The sequence below is a fragment of the Talpa europaea genome, assembly GCF_964194135.1.
Source record: "Talpa europaea genome assembly, chromosome: 5".
Taxonomy (NCBI): domain Eukaryota; kingdom Metazoa; phylum Chordata; class Mammalia; order Eulipotyphla; family Talpidae; genus Talpa; species Talpa europaea.
Window position 1 is genome coordinate 45,785,789 of NC_140071.1, and position 13,976 is coordinate 45,799,764.

General features: G+C 34.1%; 1 protein-coding gene across 3 annotated transcripts in view; it reads left to right on the forward strand.

Moving 5' to 3' along the window:
- Positions 1 to 8,361: 8,361 nt before the first annotated feature.
- HOMER1 (homer scaffold protein 1) overlaps positions 8,362 to 13,976 on the forward strand; it is a gene marked incomplete at its 3' end in the record, with an annotated part of 71,677 nt that continues 66,062 nt past the window's right edge. For all 3 annotated transcript variants that reach the window (XM_084233714.1, XM_084233713.1, XM_084233715.1), the window contains exons 1-2: positions 8,362 to 8,514; positions 11,973 to 12,104. In XM_084233714.1, coding sequence (XP_084089840.1) covers positions 12,003 to 12,104 — 102 coding nt within the window. In that variant the 5' untranslated portion in view covers positions 8,362 to 8,514; positions 11,973 to 12,002. The remainder of the gene's footprint in view (positions 8,515 to 11,972; positions 12,105 to 13,976) is intronic.

Here is a 13,976-nt window from a genome sequence, read left to right on the forward strand (position 1 = left end):
GCAGGTGTTCTTTGGAATTGATGTTTCTGTGTCCTTTGGGTAAATACCTAGGAGTGGAATTGCTGGATCATATGGAAGCTCTATGTTTAGTAGGTCCAGAAATCTCCACACAGCTTTCCACAGTGGTTGGACCAGTTTGCACTCCCACCAACAGTGCAGAAGAGTTCCTTTTTCTCCACACCCTCGCCAACATTTGTTGTTGCTAGTTTTTTTAATATGTGCCATTCTCACTGGTGTAAGATGGTATCTCATGGTAGTTTTGATTTGCATTTCCCTGATGACAAGTGATGTTGAACATTTTTTCATATGCCTGTTGGCCATTTGCATTTCCTCTTCAGAGAAGTTTCTTTTAAGCTCTTCTGCCCATTTTTTGACTGGATTATTTTCTTTGTTGTTGTTGAGTCTCATCAGCTCTTTGCAGATTTTTGTGATCAGTCCTTTATCATTAGTGTTGGGTGCAAAAATGTTCTCCCAGTTGGTGGGGTTTCTCTTTGTTTTTGTTATTGTCTCTTTTGCTGTGCAAAAGCTCTTTAATTTGATGTAGTCCCAGCTGTTTATCTTTGCCTTCACTATCACTGCTTTGGGTGATGTGTCTGTAAAGATGTCTTTGATGTGCAAATCACGTAGTGTTTCGCCTATATTTCCTTCTATATATTTTATGGTTTCAGGTCTTATGTCTAGTTCTTTAATCCATTTTGAGTTGATTTTTGTGTATGGTGTGAGGTGGTGGTCAAGCTTCATTCTTTTGCATGTAGCGACCCAGTTTTCCCAGCACCATTTATTGAACAAACTTTCTTTGCTCCAATGCATATTCTTTGCTCCTTTGTCAAAGATTAGTTGACCATAAATCTGTGGGTTTATTTCTGGATTTTCTATTCGATTCCATTGGTCTGTATGTCTGTTCTTGTTCCAATACCATGCAGTTTTGATGATTATGGCTTTGTAGTATAGTTTGAAGTCTGGGAGTCTGATGCCTCCATTCCCTTCTTTTTTTTTCAGGAGAGCTTTGGCTATTCGGGGTTTTTTGTGATTCCATATGAATTTCATCAATAATTGTTCTATTTCTTTGAAGAATGACATTGAAATTTTGATTGGAATAGCATTGAATCTGTATATTGCTTTTGGAAGGATGGCCATTTTAATAATGTTTATTCTTCCAATCCATGAGCAGGGGATGTCTCTCCATTTCTTTGTGTCTTCTTCTATTTCTTTTAACAGTGTTTTATAGTTTTCTTTGTATAGGTCCTTTACCTCTTTTGTTAGATTTATTCCCAAATATTTGATTTTTTTTGTTTCAATAACAAAAGGGATGGTCTTTTTGATTTCTTCTTCTTCAGATTTATTGTTTGTGTATAGGAAGGCTACTGACTTTTGCGTGTTGATTTTGTATCCTGCCACTTTACTGAACTGATTGATGAGTTGAATTAGCTTTTCTGTGGAGTTTTTGGGGTTCTCTATATATAATATCATATCGTCTGCAAATAGTGATAGTTTGACTTCTTCTTTTCCTATTTGGATTCCTTGGATGTCTTTCTCTTGTCTTATTGCCCTGGCTAGGACTTCCAGTATTATATTGAAAAGCAATGGTGAGAGTGGACATCCTTGTCTTGTTCCAGATCTTAATGGAATTGCTTTCAGCTTTTCACCATTGAGAATGATACTGGCTTCATTTCTTTCTTAAAACAGATGCCTGAGAGTTCAGTGCAGTGACATATCAACTCTTATGAGTTTGAATAAAACTTATTTTTAAAACACAATTCTAATTGTACATTTTTCTCAGGGTTCATCTTATACGTACATTCCTCTAATTTTCCACATCCATATTATGTTTTAGAGTCCGTGATTGCCATTTTTACAGGTTTTTATCTCAAGATAAAGATCTTTGATATTGTTCTTATATCAGCTAACTAGAATTCATTTAATAACTAATTGGAAAGTACTACCATAAGCTTTTCTTATAACAGGAAGGCCATTTGAACTACTCATTGTCTGATTATTGGTGTAAAAAATTACAAAGTAGATGATTCCCTAGGATCAGTGTGTGTTTGTGTGTTTAGTTTTGTTTCTCTAAGCTAGTTGCAAGTATTGCATCCAAAATTGAATTTCTTTTAAAACTGAATGTTAATGTTTAATTTCTTAGAAGAGTTACTTTAAATGTTAATATATATCTACTGAGGAAATAATACTGTGGTCACGGTTAACTAAATCTCCACTTTGTAATATGTCATTTATATACTTTTTCTAGTGCTTATTAGTAATAGCACTGAAGTTGGTAGAATACCCAGGCCAACTTTCAGTGAGATATAGTTGCCTCGAAATTTATCTTTTGAGGGCCTCCCCTGGTGGCACAGGCGTTTAAGCGCAGTGCTGTGAAGCTGTCCACAGCCTCTGCAGCGCTGGTTCAATCCTGGCCAGCCGGCAAGGGTCCCACCTGGCGCGGCAGACCTTTCCTGTCTCGCCCGCTGCTCCCCTCAGCAGTGTATTTCGTCAGTCTGCCTGTTCTGGTCCCTGCTCTGTCTCTGGTGAATTTTCTCAACCTCCCACACGTCTGGCCTGTACCCCGGTTCTTGTATAAATAAATAAATCTTTAAAAAAATTAAAAAATGTACATTTAAAAAATTTATCTTTTGATTTTCATATTGTGGTTATAAATATAAGTCCTACAAGAAATTAATGTATTCCATGAAATAACTCCTCGGGTTATGAGGTTTTCTTACTGCAGGATTTCTCAGAACCTTTTATACACTAATGTGCATTCTCAATATTTCAGAATGAGACATAACACAGTTTTTGCAGAACTTATTTAAACATGGAACAGTCATTTCCAGTGTTTCATAGAACATACTTTGGAAAATGTTGCTATTTCATGCATTTAATAATTGTGCAAATTGTTATAAAGGAAGTGGTGTGCCGTCTAACCTTTATGAGTGCTATCTGGTTTATTTGAAAAAGCTTTAACTTTAACACTTAAGCATTTGGGGTATCAGCTTCAGCTGCTTTACAGATCCTTTTAAGAAGATAAGAGCTTTAAGATTTCAGGTATAGCTTCTCTAAAATGAAATTTATCCACATGCTTAGTATTGAATGTATCTTAAACAGACTAGTGATAAGATCTCTTGACGATTCCCCAAACTTTTCATTCCAGCCTGTGGTTTCCTCTGCTGAACTACAAACTAATAATTAAGTTTCTTTCCAGACAGTTTTACATGTAAACCCTTGTAGATATCTGAACTCAGTCCAAACTGAGCTCATCCTCTCCCTTTCCTTTACCTATCCCAGACTTTTCTGTTTATCTTTCTGGCTGGTTGCACTTTCTTCTTGTCAATCAAATCAAACCAGAAATCCAGGAAACTCAGGTTTCTTTTTATCTTCTACATTAGTATTTCTCAGTCATGGCACTGTTGTCATTTTTGGCTAGATAACTCTTGCGGAAGGCTGTCCTGTGAATTGTAGATATTTACCAACATCCTTGGCTTCTAGCAACTAGCCCAAAGTGCAGTTTCCTTTAGTTTTGACAGCCAAAAATGTCTTCAGATTTTGTGAAATGTCCCCTGGGGAACAAATCATCCTCGTTAGAACCACTGCCCTATGCCCACTCTGTTACTTATTCTTTCTTTCTGATTCTACTTTCTGAATTTACCTTTAATATCTCCTCTTCATTCTGCTCCCTAACCTCACATCCTCTTTATTTTTTTTAATACTCAAGATTCTTTAATAATGTTCTGACTAGCCTCCATGTCTAATGTTGTTTCCTTCCAATCCACACCCTTCAGTGCTGCCAAATTTTTCTTTGCAGAATGCAGACCTTTTCCGTTTTTATAGACTGTAGCTTCCAGCAGGGACTCTCATGAACTGGCTTGTCTCCCTCTAGCCTCATTCTTCAAAAGCATTCATCCTCAGGTCTAGCTGCTCAGTCACTGCACTGTGCCTTTTTCCCCACTATGCCATACTTTGTTTCAAATTCTACTGAGGCATCAGGTTCTCCATGGTAGCCCTCTGTTGCTTATTTACAGTCTATTGTGAAGATTTTTATTTTTTAACATACCACTCCTATGTGCATTTTTCAAAGGCAGAGGACCATTTCTCTTTCAGTTTTTGTGTGTAGTAGATACTCACTAAAAGCTTGAATCATTTATTCTCAGGCCCTGTTAGATGTAGTTACCTCCTTTTTACTTCTAGGAATTCTGTTCTATCAGCAGTGAAATTATTTTCCTAGTCATCATTCTGACTTTTATGGGTAAACTTTTGACAAGAGAAATCTTGAACTATAATTTTAAGAAATCAGCTATTTCAAAGAGAATTGAAGAAAGCACTGTACTTAATTAATATTCATATATCATTTGCTTGTAAAATAGCTAGTTTATGCTAAAGATCTTTATAAGAGAACTAAATAGTGTGGATTAATTGTGCAGATTAAGTAAATTGTGTGAATTAATATTATATGGACTTATTTACTGGGCTCAATGTTTCATTTCTATTGAATGAAGACTTGCAAAAACAGGATTATTGTCTTAGCAACTAATTTAGTTTTTTTAGAAAATACATTTGTTAGAATATTTCTATAATTATGAGTCTGTACTCTTTAGAAATGTACCCCCAGTCAAATGAAAAAAAAACAAACCAAAAACCCAGTAAAGGCTACTGTCCCACTCCTCTTCCTTACATGCCTTAGTAGTTTTGTGTGATTTGATTTCCCTATAAATTGGAACTAGTCACTGCCAATATGGCCAACTACATATAGTACCTAGAACTTTAATTGAAAGATGGAAAGAAAAGCTAGCAGTGCAGGTCTTTTAGAAGGTAACCCAAATATTGCATCAGCCTCACTAAAAGTTAAGGATTGAGGTTGGGGAAAGAGGGAATGAATAAGATCTCCTAACTCAGTATTCTTCACCCTGCCACAATGCCTGAGTGTTAAAACTTATTTGTTGAATGAATCCACATAGAATGCAATTAAGCCAGGAGTGTTGATTTTCTGTTTAATATTTTAGGGGATGTTCTAAAATGTATCACTTTCTTTGAAAAGCAATTCTTTAATAAGAAAAATTATCATTGGAGGTTTCCAGAAATAAAAATTGAGACTACCTACAGGAAAGGTACCTCCCTTTTACACCAGCTCTCTCATACATCAGAGCTAACAGGAGGCATATGTGTCACCTATTACTAACACAAAGAACCATTTTGCTAAGAGCCCAGATTTTCCTTATCTGTTTTCTAATTTCTGTTTTTCATTCAATGTTTTTAATTCTTTAAAATGTTTTTGATTTATTTGATTTTAAACATTAATGCCAGCTAATATTCTTCTTAGGACCTTGAACTGCGTTAAGAAAGCGAGGTATTGAGTAAATGAATTGAGCTTTATTTGGGCTAAAAATAAAGCTTGTAAATGCTGTTTCAAAAGAATTTTTTACTCAAAACTTGGAAACTTGCATTGTAACACTTTTTTATATATACATCTAATGTTCTTTCTTCAGACTGTTAAAAAAAAACTAATATATTTTAAGTATACATTTTTGAATAGTTTTGGTCTTGAAAATATAATTTTAAAACCTTTTTCTGTCTGTGTTTGTATTCCTACTTGATCTAAGTAAAAGAGACTGGTGGTGAGCTACTTTGTCTTCCTTATACTTATATGGAAATATGTATATACATATATTCAAAAATATATAGTAGAGATGATATAGAACTTTTTCAGTGTACTATTTGCCTATGTATTGTTCTTTTTTCTTTTACACTGTGTATATTTCAGGAGTACAGTTTCACACCTGAATATGTGTATAAGCCTCACTGTACCCATCACCAAAGTTCTAGTGCCATTCCCACTATCAGATCGACCCCTTCTTACCCTTTGCTCCTACTCATCATCCTCACCTCTCTGGTAACCAGTATATTTTTCAGAGTCTAAGTTATTCCTTGCTGTGAATTGTTAGTTCATTTGTTTTGGTTATTTATATAACACACAGTGAAAACCACTTTCTGATTTATTTCATTTAGCTTAATCACATCATGTTATACCCATGTTGGTGCAAAAGGCAAGATTTAATATTTTAATATCTGAGTAATATTCCATTGAGTATAATTGCCACACTTCTTTATCCAGTCATCCATAGATGGGTATTTAGGTTGTTTCATGTTTTGGCTATTGTAAATAATGCTGTGAACATAGAGGTCCATGTGTTTTTTCAAATTAGTGTTTTCATATTTTTTGGATAAATAGGATTGGTATTCATAAGTCATATGGTATTTTTGTATTAATTTTTTAAGGAATCACCATAGTGAGAATAATGTAGTTTATTTATTTCGTTGAGGTAACTGGTTTACACTGTAACTGGTTACTGAGGTAACTGGTTTAATCACTGTATGTAATTTGGAAATATAGGATCACACCTCTTCAGATATATGTTTCCTTACCACACCCATAATCCTCCCCCATAGTTCATTTTGCACCCTTCATACCCTGCTCTCCATCTACCATTCTCTCCCTCTAGAAGCCTCAATTCTGCAGTCAGACTTACAGGGTTTGCTAAATGGTTTGGTTCTGTCTGACTCTTCGTTTTGTTTATATTCTACATAAAAGTGAAACCATCTGGTATTTCTCTTTTTCCTTCTGGCTTATTTTGCTTACCATTATCCCTCTAATTCCACTCATGTTGTTACAAATGGCAAGAGTTCACTTTTTTTTTTTAATACCTGATTACCATTCCATTGTATATATACACCACCTCTTCCTAATTCACTTATCAGTTGTTGGGCATTTAGGTTGTTTGCATAACTTGGCTATTGTAAATAGTGCTGTAATGAACATAGGAGTGCACATATCCCTTTGTATTAGAGTTTTTGCATTCTTTGGAGTGGAATTGCTGGATCATATGATAGATCTATGATCTATATCTATCTAACATTTTGAGAAATCTTCATACTGTTTTCCAAGGGGGGTTGGACCAGTCTACATGCCCACCAATATTTATATCAGTACCTTTTCATTTATATCCTCACCAGCACTCATTTCTGGTGTTTTGATATGGGTCATTCTGTTCTATCTGGTGTAAGGCAGTATCTCACTATGATTTTCATTTACATTTTTCTGATGATAAGGGATAATGAACTTTTTTTCATGTGCCTGTTGGCCATCTGTATGTCTTTTTTTGAGAAATTTCTATTTAGCTTCCCTGCCCATTTTTTTATTGAGTTTTTTATTTGCTTTTTGTTATATGATTTCTTTTAAGTTTTAGATATCAGTCCCTTATTGGATGTGTGGTGGGCAAATATTTTTTTTCCTATTTTGCAAGGTGTCTTTTTGTTTTAATAATTGTTTCTTTCATTCACCAGAAACTTTTTAGTTTCATGTAGTCCCCTTTGAGTCCCTTTTGTTTATATTCTCTTTTGTTTCTCTTGCTATGTAACATAGTTTTAAATGGGTAAAAACTTTTAACCTACTAAGGGTCAAGTGCAAATAGTTGTCTTTTAACAGAGTACAGTTGTATCTCATTAGTCATGGTAGTTATGTTGCATAAAGTTACCACAAATGCTGAATTATCAAATAATGAACCATTGCTCTTAAGGGAAGTAGAGGATTAGGGTTCCTGTGAGCCTTCAGTCACATTTTCATTAGCCAGTCAATACATAGCCTTGCTTTAAGTGTATTTTTGCTTAAAAACACCTTGTTTAATATATATTGTTAATTCATCACCACTGAAATCATGGCATATAGCAGTATAATTCATATCTGAATGAAGCTTATATGACATACATTTTTTCTCTGTAAGTCACATTAAAGCCTTCCAGTGCCTAGGAATAGGCAGCACATCAGCGCTGTGCTTAGCGTCCATTTTATTATGTTTTTTATTGAGGTAACATTTGTTTACAACACTGTATATGATTTAGAGGTATATCTTCACACCTTTTCAGATGTATATTACCACACTACTCCCACCACCAAGGTACCCATAAACCTTTGCCATAGTCCATTGGGTCCCCTCTTAGGATACATTTTAAACAGAGAAAGCACCAATAAGGCACAAAAATGCAAAAAAATATAGCACTCAGTGGACTTCAGAAAGGGCATTTCTTTATAGTGTAAGAGTTGAAACAAGACAGAGGTTTGACTTGAACCTCATATGGGAACCATGCCTATCAGCAACTCATATTTTTCCCATAGTGAAAGCCCTCAGTATTGATTTTAGTTCTACAAATAAATTTTAGTGAGTTGGAAAATTCACAAATATGGAGTCAGCAAATAATGTTTGATTGTGATTGTTGGAATTTGGGGGCATGCTGAATCATAGTTTTCATGTTCTGTTGTCCAGTGGAATAAAATTGACGACTCTTAGTACATCCTTTTATTTTCTGCCATACAGGGAACAACCCATCTTCAGCACTCGAGCTCACGTCTTCCAGATTGACCCAAATACAAAGAAGAACTGGGTACCCACCAGCAAGCATGCAGTTACTGTGTCTTACTTCTATGATAGCACAAGAAATGTGTATAGGATAATCAGTTTAGATGGCTCAAAGGTAAGTTACATTTACTTTAAATAACCTTGCTGCTTTATTTTAAACAGTACAGCATTCCAGCCTTATTCAGAGGATTTTTATCTCTACTAAAATATTTCCTTTTGAGTTTTTAAAAATTTTAAACAAAATCATTTTCAGGAAAACATGTTTTGTTCACTAAATTACTTAGAATAATCACCTTATTTATATAGAGTTACATGCCAAAATCATCTACAGATTTGAGGCCAGTTTACTTGATAAATATTAACTGCATTTTTGTTTATGTCAGACTCTGTGCTAGGAATATAGTGGTAACATGTATACAGTTTTTGGAGCACAGAATGTGCTGAACTAGAATTCTTTCTAGATACACTTCTATAGATTAGTAGTCAGTTCAAAATCTCCAAAAACATGAAATCTGTCAACGTCAGTATTAAGACCAGGATCCTTTATTCTAAACAAGTTCATATGGAGGGCCTCCCCTGGTGGTGCAGCAGTTGAGTGCTGGGCTGTGAAGCTGCCCACAGCCTCTGCAGCGCCCGTTCGATCTCTGGCCACTGGCGAGGGTCCCACATGGCACGACAGACCTCTCCTGCCACACCTGCTGCTCCCTTCAGTGGTGTATTTCGTCAGTCTGCCTGTTCTGTTCCCCGCTCTGGCTCTGGTGAATTCTCTCACCCTTCTGTGCTTCTGACTGTACCCAGTGCTTGTATAAATAAATAAATAAATCTTTTTTAAAAAAAAGTTCATATGGTTAAATCTGATTTTTTAAAAATTTTTTAAAAGATTTATTTATACATACAAGAACTGGGGTGTAGTCCAGAGTTTTAGGGGGTGAAAGGGTTCACCAGAGACAGAGTGGGGAACTGAACAGGCAGATCAACTGAAATACACTGCTGAGGGGAGCAGCAGGCGAGTCAGGAGAGGTCTGCTGTGCCATGTGGGTCACCTCCCTTGCTGGGGATTGAACTTGTGCTGTAGTGGCTGCAGTGAGCTTCGTAGGTTGTATCTTAACTCCTTGCACCACCAGGGAGTCTCCTAATTTTTTATTTTTTAGAGGAAGCAAACAGAATGATATTAAGAATATGGGTTCAGATTTCAGCTCCATCATCTACTAAGTTTTTGACTTTGGACACATTACTCTGAGCTCATTGTTCTTCTCTCAGTACTGATAGTCGTAAGGATTAAATTCGTGGATATCTGCAGAGAACTTAGATCACTCGCTGATGGATAGACTACCAAAGGGGAAGAAAGTCCATTTTTTCATCAATGAATTTTGACTAACATATAGGTCATATAGATAGGAAATACAGATGTCAGAATCTGGTTATATAACCATGTAGAAAGATGAAAACTCCATTCTTCTCCTCCAACCTTTCCTGATGCTAATGAGGCTATTACACTCCCAGAAATTTTAGCATTTCATTGTAGGGGTCATAATAACGTAGACTGTAGAGCTAACTGATTTGAATTTCTGTTCTGTAACTAGTCTTGTGGCCTAGAGCAAGATACCTTCACACCTTGGTTTTCTCATCTGTAAAAGGGATCTAACATGCAAATACCTGTATCATTATAAACTGGGAATATTGTGAAGATTAAATAATTAATTTAGGCCAAGGCACTTAAGGTGTGTTTAACAATAACACTGCTGTTGTTATTGTTATTAATATTATTAGGCTATCAGTTATGTATTGCCTAGTGGTTTGGGGAAAATAAAATGATCATTGACTTAATGTTCAACTCAGTTTGTTTTTTCTGTGTGCTCATCCCTTACTCTAACTCAATGTAAGCCCAGGGGCTAACATGTACTTATTCAAATAATTGATCTTCTTTTCATTTTCATTCAGAGGCTTCAAAGGATTTGGGAAATAATGATAATTTCTGTGAGGCATTATTTAATTAAGAATAATTTTGTTATATTTGGTAATTATTTAGTGAAATTAATAGATATTAATTATTATAATCTCAGACCTCCATAGTGTTATTTCTTTTTCTTGACTGGAACGTTCAATTTTCTATCATCTGTATTTCTCTCTTAGCCTAAACTACAGTGAATTTATCATTTGTATTAGACGGGAGGGTTAAATAGTTTTTAAAAAGTAAAGTTCAAATGAAGTAGTTCAGTGTCTCATGTGATTAAATAATCCTTGTGTTCTTCCTCTGAAGCAGTATGAACTACTGCTTCTGGCATTTCCATTTTTAAATATAGTTTACAGCTTATAATTATTAGGCTCTTAAATAACTTGTGGAAAAGTTTTTATTTTAACAAAATCTACTCTCTGTAGCAGAATTATATTTTCTATCACATGTTCTAGTTGCTTTTCTAAGCAACTAAACTGATGCTGTTGGTTTTTGGTAAGCAGCAATGGTTTATTTGGTGTGTTTAATGAGTATTTTTCTCTTCCCTACCCCCACTCCTATTTTGGAACTTCATAATGAGTTGGAAAGTCCTTATGTATCTAACCAGAAAAATGTCTTATTTAGTAGGACAAGTATCTTGCATTCATTGTTACAACTTCATCAGTACTGCAGAGATCATCATATTTACATTAATACTGTTGTTTACATGGTAAACAGATTTAGCTTTGCTCTAAAAATTCTTCATTTTCATTCAACATTTAGTTGAATGTAGTTCACCAAATAATTGCATATGGACTGTCTGATGCTTACTTTTGCTTTTTGCTGGACTCACTTAAAACTCAATTTTGGAGGCCGTTAGACTAAAATATTCTGAACTTTCACAGTAGAGACACAGGGAATGCACTTAGGCTAATATGTTATAATAATTGAAATATATTATTCAATAATTGCCAATGTTAATGTTTAATAACTTATGAAAATACAAGTTTTCTAAGATTACTAAGTGCTAAACAGAAGTGATAATGATTCTCAATTCATAAATTTATACCACAATGAAAAAAGTGGCAAAGTATATAGTGAATTGATTTTTTTCTTTGAGTAAAGTAAAAATGTACTGAATAATTGAAAATATTTTCTCTATCATAATCAGGTAAATAAGCTTGAAAATTTTTGATTATATATTTTAAAAAATTAGTATACAAATAGAAAATTTGTTATTGATATATTATTTTTTTAAAGATTCTTTGGATGGTGAGTCCTAACCTTAAGTAACTACTAAAATCTACTTCCAATGAGTATCATAAAAAATTAAGAGATTGGTTTTAAATATTCAAAGGGTAGAAACTGACACAATAAAAACTTTAAAAATTTTTTTGCGTCATAGGAAAATCTATTTTGATTGTAAGGTATTCAAGTCTTTGACAATGTCATTAATTTTTAGCTCTATTAACTATTTTATTAACACTGTTACAATACTATAAAATATTTCTCTAATTATCTTTATATATTTAACACTGTAGCTCATTATAAGCCCTAAATTTTATGTAACTAAATGGTCCTGTGTTTAAATGCCTGTTAGGTAATAATTGACAGATACTCATATTTGTTTTATTTTTCAGGCAATAATTAATAGCACCATCACCCCAAACATGACATTTACAAAAACATCTCAGAAGTTTGGCCAGTGGGCCGATAGCCGGGCAAATACTGTTTATGGACTGGGATTCTCCTCTGAGCATCATCTTTCAAAAGTAAGTTAAGCTATAAGAGCAAAATAGAAAACTCATCTTCAGCAGTTTAAGTCAGTTGTCTTAAATATATAATAACAAATTATAGGAGAAATTTGTTTAGTTTTCTCAGCCCAACTTTAGAGTAAGAAATGAAAGATCATAGGTTCCTTTGTCAATAGGAAAATTTACTGTACTCATCAGAAACAGTCCCTATTGATTGAGAAGGGTTTGTGTGACTGTGTGCATGATAGGAAATAATGGGGGAATATCACTTTTTAACCAGGAGGATATCACTTCAAAATGGACTTAACTCAGGGATTAGAGATGTTGGAGATGTTCTGTAAGGTATGTAGACGCAACACTCTAATGAAGTGATAAAGATTTAGTGATAAAGATTTCAGTTTTTGACATGACAGCAGGTATACATAAATTACTGTGTTTTGAGAAAATTGTGTTTTGTCTTGGTGAGAATTACTCTGAGCGCTCTCTGTTGCAGTAGAGTGAGATCCAATAAACAACAATGAGGAGTTGTTAGAACAGGGTGACCAAGTGAATTACTGCCTCAAGAAAAGCTGATAAAAAAACAGCATCCCCAGGCTAAGTACTAGAAGTAAAACAGTTGTCCCGCCATAAGCAAAAGCTGTGCTGTGTTAAACCAGCAGTACCTTCAGTTTTAGTGGTTGCCAAACAGAAAGTATGTAAGGAAACAATGTCAGAATAATAAGATAATTGGTGATGAGTATTGCACTTTGTCTCTTTTAATATTATGCTCACCAGTCCTAAAGATTTATGATTAAAGCCTTTCTGTTTGAAGCATTCACTAAAAAAGAAAATATAGCCCTACTTTTGAAGCACTTTACATATGATTCAATATGCATGACGAGCTGAAATTGTTCACATGTAGGGTAATTGGGTTCTTATAGACACACACCATTCACATTTATATAAAGCCTTATGCTATTTATTATAGACATCATTCAGGTATTAAAAATGAGTTGTTTTTTTAAAATCTTACACTTGTATAATATTTATTGACTTGACATGATAGGAGAGTTTAATAGTTGAAATAATCTTTGTTTCCTTTTGTTATAATTGTAAACATTCCTCAACACTGTTTTCAAGTGTTTTGATTTCTTTTTGAAGTTTAAAGCTCAATTTTAAACTATTTTAACTTTTGTGTTGATGATTTCAAGATATATTCTGTAAAATGATTAAAACAAGTGTTATCTGATTTAGCTTCTCTTTTACCCTTCTTATTCTCTAAATATACTTCTGGAATTGTGGCTGAGGAGTGAGTTTTAGATTCAAAATATTTCAGCATAACAGGGTCATAGACACCCAATTCATTATCCTTCCTTTAACAATCCCCTGAGAAAATTACACATTTATATAATACTTTAACCATTACTTGGGACCTTTTGGGAACTTTTCATTTGGAATTGTGTATTAAATTCTATAGCAGAAATATTAAATTATAATTGTATCCCACTTGCTGAATTTCTTGACAACACAGGAACTAAGTTATGAATTAATTGCTGAAACTTGTGTGAAATGATTTTTAGCCTAAGTCATTTTGATTATAAGTTTTTGTTACAACTTTCAGGTAATTGGACAGCTATCTGATACAGTAAAGGAATAGTTTATTACATTCTATCAATCTTACTGTCTCCTTTCATTCTCCTTCCCATTTTTTTCTGGGAATGATTTATATTTCAGTAATTTCATATCTCCTCTTTAATGTTAGCATGTACTTTTGACCAATCTTACTGGTTAGTCTAGTATTTTTTTTTTTTTTGAGTGTAAATTGACTATTATGAAACAACCTGTTAGTTTTTGTAGTCAAGGTTATTTATTCACTAGACTTGACTCCAAGAATTCATGATCATCATCAAT